General features: G+C 43.2%; 1 protein-coding gene across 5 annotated transcripts in view; it reads left to right on the top strand.

The window, feature by feature from the left end:
* The window catches only part of QRICH1 (glutamine rich 1), a 58,130-nt gene that overhangs the window by 6,070 nt on the left and 35,344 nt on the right, over positions 1–16,716 (top strand). For all 5 annotated transcript variants that reach the window (XM_062200835.1, XM_062200831.1, XM_062200833.1 and 2 more), the window contains one exon: positions 7,748–8,077. In XM_062200835.1, the coding sequence (XP_062056819.1) occupies positions 7,769–8,077 (309 nt within the window). In that variant the 5' untranslated portion in view covers positions 7,748–7,768. The remainder of the gene's footprint in view (positions 1–7,747; positions 8,078–16,716) is intronic.

Here is a 16,716-nt window from a genome sequence, read left to right as displayed (position 1 = left end):
ACCTAGGAAAAGCAGTGGAAGATGGCCCAAGTACTTGGGTCCTGCACCAAAGTGGGAGACCTGGAAGAATCTCCTGTCTCCTGGCTTCTGCCTGGCTCAGCCCTAGCTGTTGCGGCTGCTCAGGAGTAAACCTGCGGATGGAAGCATGCTTCTCTCTTTGTCTCTCTTCTTCTGTCTCTGTATCTCTGCCTTTCAAATAAGTAAATATTTAGAAAAAAATATGTCTTCCACTGTGCTTTGAAATGATGTCTTAATTAGGAAAACTGTAACTGTAACTTCTTAAAATGGCAACTGTTTTTTCATGTGAATGTATTCTTCAAACCAGGCAGAGTAAGCTGTGAGGAGGAACCATTGCTGGAATAGCCGTGAGCCTCGAGAGGGCCTCCAGGTCCAAGAAAGAGACAAGCTCTGAGGCAGCTTGTACTATCTTCTAGTCCATGACATGGTCAAAACTCACTGCAGAACAGTCAGGGGAAGACCAGGTCTGTAGGGGTATCAGAGATAAAATATTCAAGAAGGCGTGATTACAGTCGGTGTTTATAGCTTCCCTAGATACTTACATGAAAAAGTAAATTAGCAGACAGACCTGTGGAAATGTTTTTTATTTTGGAGTAACCTTTGTCCATGGTACTGTCTTGTGTTCTAGTGATGAAATAATAAAAGCACATTTATTGAGAGATGGCTCTGTCAGGCATTGTGCTAAACTTTTTTTTTTTTTTAAAAGATTTATGTATTTTATTTAAATGGCAAAGTTACAGAGATTCAGAGGCAGAGCAGAGAGGTCTTGCTTCCACTGGTTCACTCCCCAAATAGCCACAATAGCCAGAGCTGGACTGATCCAAAGCCAGGAGCTGGGAGCTTCTTCCAGGTTTCCCACGCAGGTGTAGGGGCCCAAGGGCTTGGGCCATCTTCTGCCTTCCCAGGCCATGGCAGAGAGCTGGATTGGAAGTGGAGCTGCCGAGACTCAAACCAGCGCCCGTATGGGATGCTGACACTGCAGGTGGCAGCTTTACCCACTCTGTCACAGCACCAAACCCTGTGCTAAGCTCTTTTGTATAGGGATGGGGCCACAGGTGGGACTTGAAATTCAATAAATCTACATCAGGCTAGGTTTTTTTTTTTTTTTTTTAATATTTATTTTATTTATTTGAAAGAGTTAACAGAGGGAAAGAGGGAGAGACTGAGAGAGATCTCCCATCCACTGGTTCACTCCCCAAATTGCCATGGCTAGGCTAGGTCGAAGCCAGAAGCCAGCAGCTTCTTCCATGTCTCCCATCCGGGTGCAGGGGCCCAAAGGATGTGGGCCATCTTGTGCTGCTTTCCCTGGCCATAAGCAGAGAGCTGGCTAAGAAGTGGAACAGCCAGAACATGAACCAGTGCACATATGGGACGCCAGCGCTGCTGCATATTAACCCGTTATACCACAACACCAGCCCCCAGGCTAGTTTTTTAATTGATAGTTTTGTATGTCCCATGGATGGTGTTATAAATATCCAAATGGCGGTTGGGTGAAAAAAGGTTCGTTGCCCTGCAGTGAAGAAGTACAGGGAAGATGGCAGTGATCCATTTGGGCATACTAGTGAAAATCTCCTGGGTCTGTTCATAGGGGCCGATTTGTCTTTATTGTTTTTACAAAGCTACTTGAAGTATTTAGAAGCAAATACTTGTTTATAGACCCTTTACCACCGCTCCCCCCCAATAAGCACCAGTGTTTTCTTTATTGATTTCATCTGACTCCTACAAATTGGTCGGTCCCTTTCAGAAGTATTTAAATTTCTTTATTGTTCCTCAGGAAGTTTCTTTGACTTGAATCTAAGAATCTTCTGTCTCATTTGGGGTTATGGAGAGTCAAGTTTGTCTATTTTTCTTTCTTTATTTATTTTATTTATTTTTGACAGGCAGAGTGGATAGTGAGAGAGAGACAGAGAGAAAGGTCTTCCTTTTGCCGTTGGTTCACCCTCCAATGGCCGCTGCGGCCGGCGCATCTCGCTGATCCAAAGCCAGGAGCCAGGTGCTTCTCTTGGTCTCCCATGCGGGTACAGGGCCCAAGGACTTGGGCCATCCTCCACTGCCTTCCCGGGCCATAGCAGAGAGCTGGCCTGGAAGAGAGGCAACCGGGACAGAATCCGGCGCCCCAACCGGGACTAGAACCCGGTGTGCCGGCGCCGCAAGGCGGAGGATTAGCCTGTTAAGCCACGGCGCCGGCCTTATTTTATTATTTTTTTTTGACAGGCAGAGTTAGACAGTGAGAGAGAGACAGAGAAAGGTCTTCCTTCCATTGGTTCACCCCTCAAATGGCCACTGCGGCTGGCGCGCTGCGCCGATCCGAAGCCAGGAGCCAGGTGCTTCCTCCTGGTCTCCTATGCGGGTGCAGGGCTCAAGCACTTGGGCCATCCTCCACTGCCTTCCCCGGGCCACAGCAGAGAGCTGGCCTGGAAGAGGCCAATCCGGCGCCCTGACCAGGACTAGAACCTGATGTGCCGGCGCCGCTCTAGGCAGAGGATTAGCCTATTGAGCCGCAGCGCCGGATTTGTTTGTCTTTTAAGAGTCTCAGATTTTGGCTGGCGCCGTGGCTTAACAGGCTAACCCTCTGCCTTGCGGCGTCGGCACACTGGGTTCTAGTCCCGGTTGGGGCACTGGATTCTATCCCGGTTGCTCCTCTTCTAGGCCAGCTCTCTGCTATGGCCCGGGAAGGCAGTGGAGGATGGCTCCTGGCTTTGGATCAGCGAGATGCACCGGCCGCAGCGGCCATTGGAGGGTGAACCAACGGCAAAAAGGAAGACCTTTCTCTCTGTCTCTCTCTCTCTCTCTCTCTCTCTCTCTCACTATCCACTCTGCCTGTCCAAAAAAAAAAAAAAAGAGTTTCAGATTTTGAGGAAAAATTATACTATAATCAGCTAGCATTGTGTGTTTGCTACTGTTGATACAGTATAACCACTGTGCAGAAAAAGGTGTCTTTTTAATTATCTTTTTTTTATTTAATACAACTTCTGGGAAATGCAGGAGAGTATTAAACAGGAAGAAACTTAAATCCTCCATGTTTCTATCATCTAGGCATAACTGTTAGCATTTTCTGATGCATCTTTTGACAGGTTTTTTTTTTTTCATATATATATAATTAAACAATACTGGAATATGTAAATATTGTTTTGGCTGCCTTTTTCCACATGTGTTTTTGTGTCATTAAATGTGAGTAATAAAAAAAATATGATGGGCAAGGAATCCTCCAAATGTTTACATGCTTTTATAAAGCTACTGTGTTGTTGGAAGATCAGTGGGATCACACACAGAAAGCTTAGAAGTATATATGAATTTGGTATGTAACAAATGTTTGGTGTAACAAATGTTTGGTGGACAACAGAATTTTCAGAAATTCAATAAATGATACGGGGATATATTAGAAAAAATTAAATTGGCTTTTACCTCATACCTTGCAAAATAAGTTCTAAATGGACAGAGTATTATATAAAAATTATACTGACAACTAAAACGTACATAAATTATCTGATCTTATGGTAAAGAGGCCTTTTAAATATGTTTCTGAATTTTTTTTTTTCTTTTAAGTAGTACTTAGGTCAAATGGTAACTTGGTGAGCGTTCATTATTGGGCTGTGTCCTTCTGGTGGATACTGCCAAGTGAGTAGGTTTGAATCTCTGTAAGTGGATAGATTGGGATGTTATTAACTCTTCATTGAATCTATTATTTGTTAATATTGGCCTCTTCTGGTCAGTGGTTCTCATGTGATTATGTGGACTTGCAGAGTCAGTGAGGATCCCTGGGAGCTTATTGAAAGAAAACAGCATTTGACCAGGAAGCTTCTGCTTGAGGCCCTGTCCACATAAAGCTGGCTATAAGCTTGGAGCACTGCACAGTTTTATACGCTGGAATGCAAAACACTTTATACATGTGGGGGTTGAGTAACAAGAAGGTGAAGTACTTTAGGATGTTCCATATAATTTCACAAAAATAGAGAATATGAACACCTATGTGTGTGTATACTTTTATCTATGTTTTCTAATGCCTGTATATAAATTTTCCTGCTAAAATCTTGTTGGTCTTTTCTGTTTTTAAATTAAAGTTGAAAGCATGTATTTTGATATTTTATAACATACTTTTTGAAGCTTTTATTCCATTTCTTCTGATAGCTGAATATCAGTTTATTTTTTGCTCAAGGAAATCATTTATTTGGATTAGAGTTTCTTATAACTTTTTGTGAAGATACTATTTTAGAAATATTGACAGGATTGGTTGGAAGATTCTGGGCAGCAGAATGGTTTGTGTCATTGTTGGCACCTTCATTTACAAAACAGATACTGATGTTTGATATGAGTGCAGCATGCTAAAACTAAAAGATTGATTAAATAAAGTTATACTCAGCTAAATGCTTATCAGAAATGTAGTGTGAAACTTAATTTTATTTGATAGTATGAGGTTCAGAGATACTCTGAAATTAAAATTAATGAAACTATAAATAGAAGTTTAAAGGAATCTACTAAAGCAAAATAAAAATGTGATTGGCAGAGTTTGGTGAGAGGACTTCAGATGAAGCTTAGACTACCCCCTGAAATTTCTCAAACTTAAAGGAATGTGGGGAAATAAGGTTACTGTGGGTGTCAAGGGACTGGCTTTACTGAGTAGTGCTCATACAAAGGTTTTCCAGTTCTGTAACCTGAATTTTCAGTGTTCCTTTTTAGTGGTATCTGTTCATACTTATCTTCTCCCAGATTTGAGACAAAAAAGTTTGCTGGAAGACTTCTGTATGGTTTTAGAAATTGGCAATCTTGAAAATTCAAGCATTCTTTCCGTGATTCATGGGAATAAAACTCATTGTTGAAGAAAATAAATTTTAGGAAATGTGAATTCCAATTGATATTTTGAAAAACTGAAATATGTAGCAGTATGATAGAGGACTGTTAAAGACTGCTTATTTAATCTTTCCTTTGTCCCCTTTAGATATTAAAGTCACACATGAATTTTGTAATATTACTGGGACTTGATTATGAGAGAGACATTTTAAAAATTTTATGTACTTATTTATTAGAGAAAGAGCACCCATTTACCAGTTTTCTGCCCAGATGCCACAACAGTGCCTGGACTGGGCAAGAAGAAAGCCAGGAGCAGGAACTCAGTCAGTCTACCCACGTGGTAGCAGGGACCCAACCACTTGAGTCATCACCGGCTGCCTCCCGGGGTGTGAATTAGCAGGAACGAAGCAGAGCCTAGACTCAAACACAGGCACTCTGATATGAGATGTGGCCTTTCATCTGCATCTTCTCACTGTGGAGAGATCCTGTCTTACGGAAATTCCGGTTTTGATGTTGTTAGCAAAGAGGCGCTTTGAAGCTTTCTGTGCCAGTGTGGCTGTTGAGTGCTCACGGGTCACACCTCTGAGTAGCATGTTCCAAACCCGTAATGGAGGGACACTGTGCTTCTTACCTGTATGTGCCATGGCCATCGTTGATAGCTTAATTTCAAAGTTTCATAGCAGACTTTTAATTTTGTACTCTGGGAGAAGATAAGTGTCCAGCTTTCTTCTTGCCACAGGAGCTTTGAAAGGAACGTGGGCAAAAGAAATGTGGGAAAAAGGCAAATGACCATTAAGTTTTAGAAGAGAAGAGAACATAAGTAATGGCTTCAGCTTGTGCCCCCTGATGAGTACTAGCTCTTCTGTATGTTGTGCTTAGGATCTCCTAGTAAGTGTGGTCTAAAAGTTAGGATTTCAGATAGGATAATGTATTTGTGTTTTTCCTTACTTACAGAGAAATGTATTCACAGTGTGTAGATTGTAAAAGATTCATTTTTGGGTCTATTCTTTTTGAACACATCTGAGTATGATTTGTACACTGTACTTACACAGTGCCTCACAACTATGTAGTGCTAGTGTTAACAGCAGTATGGGCTGTATAGTTTGTTTTGTTAGTTTCATCCTTGCCTTGGATTGGTAGCTTTTTCCCCCAGGTATGCACTAACTCCCAGGGGAAAGAAGTATACATCTTTTCTGTAGTGTATACTATGAGGTTATAAATTAAATTATGATTATCTATTGTAGGTGTAAGGTATCATAATGTTTATTTTTCCACATTGAGTTCCAAATGCAACAAGTATATATGAAGCAGCCTACTGTGTATAAACTATTCAGGTAATAGGACATAATCTGTGTTCCAGGAGTTTAAAAGGTGGTTGCCTGCATCCCTTCTGTCTGTAAAGGTAGAGCATCTGGGCACTAGAAGAGACTAGTATTTCTTGTCTTTTTTTTTTTAAACTGGTATTTTATTTTAATTTTTTTTTTAAAGATTTTATTTATTTATTTGAGAGGTAGAGTTACAGAGAGAGGCAGAGAGAGAGAGCAAGAGGTCTTCTATCCACTGGTTCACTCCCCATATGGCCTCAACGGTCAGAGCTGAGTCAATCCGAAGTCAGGAGCCAGGAACTTCTGGGTCTCCCACATGGGTGCAGGGGCCCAGGTACATGGGCCATCTTCTACTGCTTTCCCAGGCCATAGTGGAGAGATGGATTGGAAGTGGAACAGCCAGGACTAGAACCAGCGCCCATATGGAATGCTGGTGCCACAGGCTGAGACTTAGCCCACTACGGCACAGCGCCGGCCCCAGGACTAGTATGTCTAACCTAGTGACTCAAGGAAACAAATCACTTTTCTAGTCATTTGAGATTCATGGAGAGTCCTTTTGGCTAAATGCTTCACCTAGTTTGTGTTACTTTTTCATTTGCTGCTGCTTTTATTCTGGGGTGGTGCTGATGAGTGGAGGGTGGGACAAAGGCAGCATCAGCAGGGCATTCAGCAGTTTGTAGTTTGCAGTTTTCCCTCAAGTAATTGAGAATTGCTACTCACCTCTCTAACTCTTAAATACCTGACTTTAAGAAAAAGTTGCAGAATTGATTTCTGAATTTAAGCAGTGACCTATTTATTTAAGGTACTATTTAACTCCTTTCCTCCAGTTATTTTATTAAAACTGGTTAATGCTTATGTAGTTTTGTCTGTGTGTTAGGTTCTTCTCTAAGTTCTTTACATATATTTAGTCTTCTTGTCAACTCTGAGGTAAGTATAATTTTAATCCTATTTAATAGATAAAACAAAGGTTAACTGGCTTGCCTAGAGTTGCACAGCTAAGGTGAGATCGAATTGGGATGTGAATCCAAGTATTCTGGCTCCAGAGTCCATGCTCTTAACCAGTAAGCTTTGCTAGAAAAGAATGTTAACAGTATATGGCAAAATGGGGTTTTTGGTTTTTGTGATGAGAGTTGTCTTTTGGGTCTTGTCACTGCTAGGTGGCATACCTGTGTGTCCTATAGGACATACTTGGCAGTGGGAATAAAGCCTGTCAGTAGGAATCCCTGCTCCTAGCTTCCTCCTCCTTTGGTAGTCCTCTCTGTTGCTCACAAAGCAGTTCTGCTTGTGAGATTTACCATCTAGTGCTTGGCTGATGAGATTGGCCTAGTGCTGGGAGGGGATTTTTTTTTTTAGCCTGTTTCATCCAGTACTGTGGAGCATGCTTTTGTTTTTTGGTTTCAGTGTGATGACAGCTTGATTTAAGAAATATTAGTGGAAATAATTTTCTGGTATCATTTTAAAAAAATAAGGTGGCATCGTAAAACTTCCCTGTGGATTCTGGATGTTTATAGCTACCTTGAGTATTCCACACTGGTGCAAGGGTGATTGTTTTTGTGCATTTTAAGATATAAAAATAATAGCATAATTTTGACTCTGTCCACTTATTTTATTTCTAGGAACCCTAAGGACTCTGCAATATGAATAATTCTCTGGAGAACACCATCTCCTTTGAAGAGTACATCCGAGTGAAGGCACGATCTGTCCCACAACACAGGATGAAGGAATTTCTGGACTCCCTGGCTTCTAAGGGGCCAGAAGCCCTGCAAGAGTTCCAGCAGACAGCTACCACTACCATGGTGTACCAACAGGGTGGGAACTGCATTTACACAGACAGTACAGAAGTGGCTGGGTCTTTGCTTGAACTTGCCTGCCCAGTCACCACCAGTGTTCAGCCACAAACCCAGCAAGAACAGCAGATCCAGGTTCAGCAGCCACAGCAGGTTCAGGTAAACGGAAAATTTTGAGGTTCAGCCTGTTTAATGTACTTCATTTGCTCTCAGGGTTTTGGTTAGTAGGAGCATCACATTTATACAGATGTTACATATTTTTCACTAAGGGGAATCTTTACAGCTCTGCTTAACATTAAAAATATATTCAACCACTGTAAATTGAAAAGACCACAGATACTTGCTGTTTGCTCTGGAGAGTTGACCGATAAAGAAATTAAGGTCTTCTCGGACTGAATTTGGATGTGACTGAAGGTTTCCTTTCACTTATGCCAGCCAGGGCAGAAACAACATAGGAATACTAGTCTGGGCTCATACTGAAAAAATCACATTTGCTTCAAAATGAAAAAGATGGTATATTTTAGTAATGTTCAAATATACTTTCTGAGAAGATAAAAATTTTCTTCTTATTAGTAGTCTCCAATTAGAAATTCATTTAACTCTGAATAGTTTTTTCACTAAGGGGACAGGAAAGGAAGTGAAATACAATGGAAAGGTAGGAGTATGGAGAAATGTGTGGTGAGATATAAAAGGTTTGATTATGGCCCTTTGCCCTTCAGAAATATACAAGTATATTGGCAGGACATGAAACTGTGGTCCTGATTTTATTATTTTAATTAATTTATTTGAAAGGCACAGAGATGGAGAGGGGAACAAACAGAAATCTTTCATATCCTGATTTATTCCCCAGATACCTACAGTAGCTGACCACTGTCAAGAGCCTAGAACTCCATCTAGATCTTTCAGATGGGTACCAGGTGTTTTGGCTGTCAGCTGCTGTGCCTCCCAGGGAGTTGAAAGCGGAGCTGGAACTGGAAGCCAGGCACTCTGCTAAGGATGTGGGTAGCCCAAGCACTGCTGCGCCAAATGCTGGCACTGCTGACCAAGGACTTTGAAACACAGACATACACCTGTGTATTGTCATCCTTTGGTATCCATAAAGGGTTGGTTCTAAGAACCTGCACAGATACTGAAATATGCACGTACTCAATTCCTTTGTATAAAATATCATGGTATTGACATATATAACCTAAATATATATACTGTGTATAATTTAAATCTCTATAATACCTAATAGAATGCAAATGCCGTGTAAGTAGTTACAGTCTTTTGTTCAGTGAATAATAACAAAGAAGTCAGTTCATGATAAGTACAGGCTTTTTTTTTTTTTTTTTTTCCTTTTTTAATTTTAAGTCCTTCATTGGTTGAATTCACAAGTGCAGAACCCATGGATACAGGGGGTCCATCTTTTTATAGCTCACAGAATGTTAATGTCATTGGCAAGTTAGCAGTATAATAATTCATTAATAGTTATCTGTGCTGTTTTGAATAAGAATCATTTTTCCCCCCTGCGAATCTTTATTTTGACCAGATTACTAAGCTACTCTTTGTATGGTTCCTTTCCTCCTATGGGGTATTACCTGTGATGTTAGTCATTAGTGTATAGAGAAAACTTCATTTTTTCCTTTTAAACAAAAAAATTCCTACTTGAGCCTCTTTTTTTTTGGCCTTGTCCAACTCAACTAGTTCTGAAAGTCTTGGCACAAACTTCTACCATGCAAGATGCTGGTGAGATACGGTTTGTAGTATACAGTATGGGCCAGAGTACTTTCCCCCCTTTTGTTTAAAATTGGAAATGATGTATTAGCCATGCTTTCTTTGAAGACTGGATAGTAAGCCTAGCTTACCTTTCTTAAAGTTAATCTTATTTTCATAAATTTTTTTTTTTTTTTTTGACAGGCAGAGTGGACAGTGAGAGAGAGACAGAGAGAAAGGTCTTCCTTTTGCCGTTGGTTCACCCTCCAATGGCTGCCGCGGTAGCGCGCTGCAACCAGTGCACCGCGCTGATCCAATGGCAGGAGCCAGGTGCTTCTCCTGGTCTCCCATGGGGTGCAGGGCCCAAGCACTTGGGCCATCCTCCACTGCACTCCCGGGCCACAGCAGAGAACTGGCCTGGAAGAGGGGCAACCGGGACAGGATCGGTGCCCCGACCGGGACTAGAACCCGGTGTGCCGGCGCCGCAAGGCGGAGGATTAGCCTAGTGAGCCGCGGCGCCGGCTCATAAATTTTTAAAAAACATTTATTTATTTATTTGAAAGACAGAGTTAGAGATCTTCCATTCACTGGTTCATTCCCCAGGTGGCTCAACAGCCGGAGCTGGGCCAATCCAAAGCCATGAGCCAGGAGCTTCTTTTAGGTCTCCCATGTGGGTGCAGGGGCCCAAGGACTTGGGCCATCTTGTCCTGCTTTTCCAGGCGCATTATCAGGGAACTGGATTGGAAATGAAGCAGCCAGGACTCAAACCAGCACCCATATGGGATGTCAGCTTCACCCACTATACCATAGCACTGGCTTATTTTCATAAGTTTTAAAAAGTATTATACCATGTATACATTTCCATTATTAACTAGCTTATGTGAAACAGTATTTCTGAAAGTAGACTTTATAGATTTAACTTAAAGATTGAAAATTGTACTAATGTTACCTGAAAACTTTTTGACAGTGTTAATATCAAAATCATGAACCAGACAATATGGATTAAAAACTTTAAACTTTGAAAAATATTTTCATTTGATGGCACAATAAAATTTAGGCCTACCAGTTAAAAAATTGTTATTCAGGGCTGGCGCCGCGGCTCACTAGGCTAATCCTCCGCCTTGCGGCGCCGGCACACCAGGTTCTAGTCCCGGTCAGGGCACTGATCCTGTCCCGGTTGCCCCTCTTCCAGGCCAGCTCTCTGCTGTGGCCAGGGAGTGCAGTGGAGGATGGCCCAAGTGCTTGGGCCCTGCACCCCATGGGAGACCAGGAGAAGCACCTGGCTCCTGCCATCGGATTAGCGCAGTGCGCCAGCCGCAGTGCGCCTACCGCGGCGGCCATTGGAGGGTGAACCAACGGCAAAAGGAAGACCTTTCTCTCTGTCTCTCTTTCACTGTCCACTCTGCCTGTCCAAAACAAAACAAAACAAAACAAAACAAAACAAAATTGTTATTCAAGTGTGTTCGTATCTTTTTTTTTTTTAAAGATTTATTTTATTTATTTGAAAGGCAGAGCCGGCACCGTGGCTCACTTGGTTAATCCTCCGCCTGCGGCGCCAGCATCCTACATGGGCGCAGGTTCTAGTCCTGGCTGCTCCTTTTCCAGTCCAGCTCTCTGCTGTGGCCTGGGAGGGCAGTGGAGGATGGCCCAAGTGCTTGGGCGCCTGCACCTGTGTGGGAGACTAGGAAGAAGCACCTGGCTCCTGGCTCCGGATTGGTGTGGCTCCGGCCGTAGCGGCCGTTAAGGGGGTGAACCAACGGAAAGAAGACCTTTCTCTCTGTCTCTCTCTCTTTCTAACTCTGTCTGTCAAATAAAAAAAAAAAAAAAAGATTTATTTATTTGACGGGCAGAGTTAGAGAGTTGACCTTCATCTGCTCGTTCTCTCCCCAAGTGGCTGCAACAATGAGGGCTGGGCCAGGGTGAAGCCAGGAGCCAGGAGCTTCTTTTGGCACTACCACATGTGTGCAGGGGCCCAAGCACTTGGATCGTCTTCAACTTTTCCAGACACATTAGCTAGCTGGGAACTGAATTGGAAGTTGGGCAGCCAGGACTGGATCTGAGGCCCATATGGGATGCCATTGTTGCAGACATTGGCTTTACCTGCTACACCACAAAAGCCCACCACGTGTTAGTGTCTTGATCTCTTCTATATGCCTTTTACAGTCTTATTTTAAAAATAAAATTTTTGAAACTAAAACTATCAAATTATCAGAGTTTAAGCCATTTGAAAGATAACACAGCTTTTTTTTTTTTAAAGATTTATTTAGTTATTTGAAAGTTAGAGTTAGAAAGTTAGAGAGACAAGGAGAAGCAGAGAGAGGTCTTCCATCTGCTGGTTCACTCCCCAGTTGGCCGCAATGGCTGGAGCTGTGCTAATCTGAAGTCAGGAGCAAGGGGTTCCTCTGGGTCTTCTCACATGGGTGTGAAGGCCCAAGGACTTGGGACATCTTGTACTGTTTTCCCAGGCCATAGCAGAGAGCTGTATGCGAAGTGGAGCAGCTGGGACTTGAACCAGTGTCCATATGGGATGCCAGCACTGCAGGCAGTGGCTTTACCCGCTACGCTACAGTGCCAGCCCCAACACAAGCTATTTTGACTTGAGCCTGTTCTTTCATATTCCTACTACAAAAAACCAGCTGTAAACTTGACAAAAAGGAAAACTTAATGGAAAAATGAACAAGGGTGTAAGTTAACAGCTAAGGAAGAAACACACATTGAACTAAAAACCGCTTCAGAAGATACTTCACACTACTGATGATTGTGGAAATGTAAATTTAAAAGATGCTTGAAAATCTGTCATTTATTTGAAAGGCCGAGAGATAAAAACAGATCTTCCATCATCTGGTTCACTTCCCAAATGTATGCAACAGCTGGGTCTAAGCCAGCTCAAAGCCAGGGCCAAGAACTGGTCTCCCACATGGGTGTCAGGAGCTTGAGTATTTAGACCATCATCTGCAGCTTTTTTGGTGCACATTAGCAGGAAGGCAGATGGGAAGCTGAGGCAGAACTCCAACCCACTCACTCTGTATATGATATGTAGGCATCCAAATGTTGTCTTTTTATTTTTTTAAAGATTTTATTTATTTGAGAGAGTTACAGAGGGAGGGATAGAGAGAAAGGTCTTCCATCTGCTAGTTCAATCCCCAAAATGGCCGCAACAGCTAGAACTGGTCCCATCTGCAGCCAGGAGCTTCTTCCAGGTCTCTCACATGGGTACAGGGGCCCAAACAGTTGGACCATCCTCTACTGGTTTCCCAGTGCACAACAGAGAGCTGGATCGAAACAGGAACAGCCGGGATTAGAACCAGCACCCATGTGGGATGCTAGCACCATAGGCAGAGCCTTTAGCCCACCATGCCACAACACTAGCCCCCCAAATGGTGTCTTAACTGCTAAGCCAAATGCCTACCCTCACCCTAATTGTTTTTTTGTTTTTGTTTTTTAATATTTATTTATTTACTTTAAAGAGTTACACAGAGAGAGAAGGAGAGGCAGAGAGAAAGGTCTTTCATCTACTGATTCACTACCTAAATGGCTGTAACAGCCAGAACTGAGCCGGTCTGAAGCCAAGAGCTAGGAGGTTCTACCAGGTCTCCCACACGGGTGCAGGGGCCCAAGGGCTTAGGCCATTCTCCACTGCTTTCCCAGGCACATTAGCAGGGAGTTGGATAGGAAGTGGAGCAGCCAGGACTCAAACTGGTACCCACAATGGATGACAGCACTTCAGGTTGGGGTTTTAACGCACTGTGCCACATCACTGGCCCCAAGGCTGTCCCACTCATGATGCCTGCATTCCATATTAGAGTGTCTGGGTCGAGTCCTGGCTGCTACTCTTCCCGTTTAGCTTCTTGCTAGTGCATACCATGGGAAACAGGAGATGATAACTCAAGTACTTGAGTCAGTGCCACCCTTGTGGGAGACCTGGATGGAGTGTGGGCTCCTAGCTTCAGCCTAGCCCAGCCCTGGCTGTTGTAGGCATTTGGGGAGTGAATCAATAGGTGAAAGATCTTTCCCTCTATCTTTCAAAAAAATTAAAATAGCCGGCGCCGTGGCTCAACAGGCTAATCCTCCACCTAGCGGCGCCGGCACACTGAGTTCTGTTCCCGGTCGGGGCGCCGGATTCTGTCCCAGTTGCTCCTCTTCCAGGCCAGCTCTCTGCTGTGGCCCGGGAGTGCAGTGGAGGATGGCCCAAGTGCTTGGGCCCTGCACCCCATGGGAGACCAGGAGAAGCACCTGGTTCCTGCCTTCGGATCAGTGCGGTGCGCCGGCCGCAGCGTGCCGGCCGAGGCGGCCATTGGAGGGTGAACCAACGGCAAAGGAAGACCTTTCTCTCTGTCTCTCTCTCACACTGTCCACTCTGCCTGTCAAAAAAAAAAAAATTAAAATAAATAGTATAAGAAGCATATTAGATTTCAAAAATACTGACAAAATAAACTTAAATTTTACATCTGTTTTTTGCAAACTTTTTGAAGTACTTATATAGGAAGTTATTAATTTTTGTAGGTATCATAAGATTCTATGAAAATAATTTCTATGTAGGGAAATAATTTCCATCTATATAGGCTATTGTCCCCCCCCCCCTTTTTTTTTCCAGATTTATTTATTTGACAGACAGAATTACGGCAGATATACAGAGAGGTAGGGGCAGAGAGAGAGAGAGCTCTTCTATCCGCTGGTTCACTCCCCAAATGGCTCCAGCGGCTGGAGCTGTGCTGATCTGAAGCCAGGAGCCAGGAGCTTCTGGGTCTCCCACGTGGGTACAGGTGCCCAAGGACTTGGGCCAACTTCTGCTCTTCCAGGCCGTAGCAGAGTGCTGGATTGGAAGTAGAGCAGCTGAGACTAGAACTGGCGCCCATACGGGATGCCAGGGCCTTAACGTGCTATGCCACAGCACTGGCCCCACGAAATTCTGCTTATTTTTAAGGGATGTTTACTGAAGCACTTAAGGGCCCAGAAACTTGGTATTTACAGCTTACATGGAAATAATTCAGCTCAAAAATGGACAGGATTTTTAAAAAAACATGGAAAATATTGAAAAAGCAAAAAGTAATACAACCCATCAGGTTTTTTATGGTGCCATTTTCAGGTAAAATCAGAATTCTGAGAAAAGTAAGTAAATAAAGTCTTAACTAGGTGTTTGGTGTAGCAGTGAAAGAGAAATCTCTGCTTTTGCATAGAGTACACTCTAGCTACTGAGAGATAGGTGATAGATAAGAAAAGCCTTGTGTTACACAATGGGAATTTTTTTTCCTTTTTAGATTTTCTTTGTTTGAAAGCGTTAGAGAAAAGGAAAGAGGGAGATACTGAGTGGGAGATCTTGCAACTGCTGGTTCACTTTCCCAGTGGCCACACCATCCGGTGTCAGACCAAGCCCAAGACAAGAATTTGGAATCCAGGTCTCCCATCCAGGTGCAGGGGCCCAAGCACTTGGACCATCTTCCACTGCTTTCCCAGGCACATTAGCAGGAGGGACTGGAAGTAGGGCAGCCAGGACTCGAATGGGTGCCTGTATGGGATGTTGACTGGCATTGCAGGTGGCAGCTTAACTCATTATGCCATAACACCAGCCCCTATGGTGATAAATTGAAAAACAAAATAGATGTGTCTAGGTTAAGCCTCAGTGAGCAGGTGACATTGGAGTTAAGCTTAGAGAGCAAAGTGACTTGTGTTTGGCCTAGCAGTTGTGATACCTGCATCTGATATGAGTTACCTGGGTTTGAGTTCTGGCTCTGCTTCCCATTCCAGCTTCCCTCTAATGCACACCCTGTAAACCAGCAAATGATGACTCAGGCAGTTGGATCCATGCCACCCTTGTGGGTGGCCTGCATTGCGTTTCTGCCTTCTGGCTTCAGCCTGGCCTAAGCCCAGGCCATTACAGGCATTTGGATACTGAACAAACAGATGAGAGCATCTTGAGAAATTTGAAAAGAAAAAGTTTTAGGTGGGAACATGCCTGCTTATTTGAAAAATGGCAGAAATACTAATGCCACTAAAGTGAACTGAGTGAATATCTAAGAACTGAAAGGTGATGGTGATGTATGTTTGTGCTGGAGTATGGGGCCATACAGACTCAGCACTTCACACAGCTCAAAGGTTAAAAGGCCCTTTGCCCCATGATAGCATCTTTTTTTTTTTTTTTTAAAGATTTATGTAATTATTTAAAAGGCAGAGTTAGAGACAAAGAGGGAGAGACAGATCTTCCATCTGCTGGTTTACTCCCTAAATGGCCATAAAGGCCAGAGCTAGGCCAGTCTGAAGGTAGGAGTTTCTTCAGGATCTCCCACGTGAATGCAAGGGCCCAAGTACTCAGGCCATTCTCCCCTGCTTTCCCATGTGCATTAGCAGGGAGCTGGATCAGAAGTGGAGCAGCTGAAACTCAAACCAGCTCCCATGTGGGATGTCGGCATCGCAGGTGGTGGGTTATCCCATTACGCCACAGCACCGGCCTTTTTAGCGTCTTTCAACCTAACCATTTTCATAAGAATAAAAATGATGCCAATATAAAGAACTTGCAGCTTTGAGGGCTGTGACTTTTCTAGATTGTGCTTTTTAAAAAATTGTGGTAAAACTAGATTGGTTTTTACAAACCATTTGTCAGGGTGGGGCATTTGGCACAGTGGTTAAGATGCTGTTTGGGATGCCTTCATCCCATATTAGAATGCTTGGTTCAAGTTCCAGCTACTCCGCTTCTGATCCAGCTTCCTGCAATGCACATCCCAGGAGGCAGCAGATGATGGCTCAAGTACTTGGGTGTCTACCACCCAGGTGGGAGACCTGAATATTATTATTTCCATAATTTTAAATTTTAACTACTTCAGATGTAAAATGCCATCAGAGTATTTATACTTATTTGTTATTTTCTGATGGGGGGTTAGATGCTCTCAGGACTTTGTCATAGTCCATTTGTGTTGCTGTAATAATATTTGAGACTAGGTTAATCATAAAGACAAAGAATTTATTTCTCACAGCTCTGGAGACTGGGATGTTCAAGGTCGAGGTGCTCACATTTGAAGAGGGCCTTCATGACCATCAGCTCATGGAAAAAGGCAGAAGGGAAGGGGTAGAAAGCACACAGTCTCAAGTGCTTTTTATATAATTGGCAT

This window comes from Lepus europaeus, chromosome 9 (genome assembly GCF_033115175.1).
Source record: "Lepus europaeus isolate LE1 chromosome 9, mLepTim1.pri, whole genome shotgun sequence".
NCBI lineage: Eukaryota > Metazoa > Chordata > Mammalia > Lagomorpha > Leporidae > Lepus > Lepus europaeus.
This window is presented reverse-complemented; position numbering and strand designations above follow the sequence as displayed.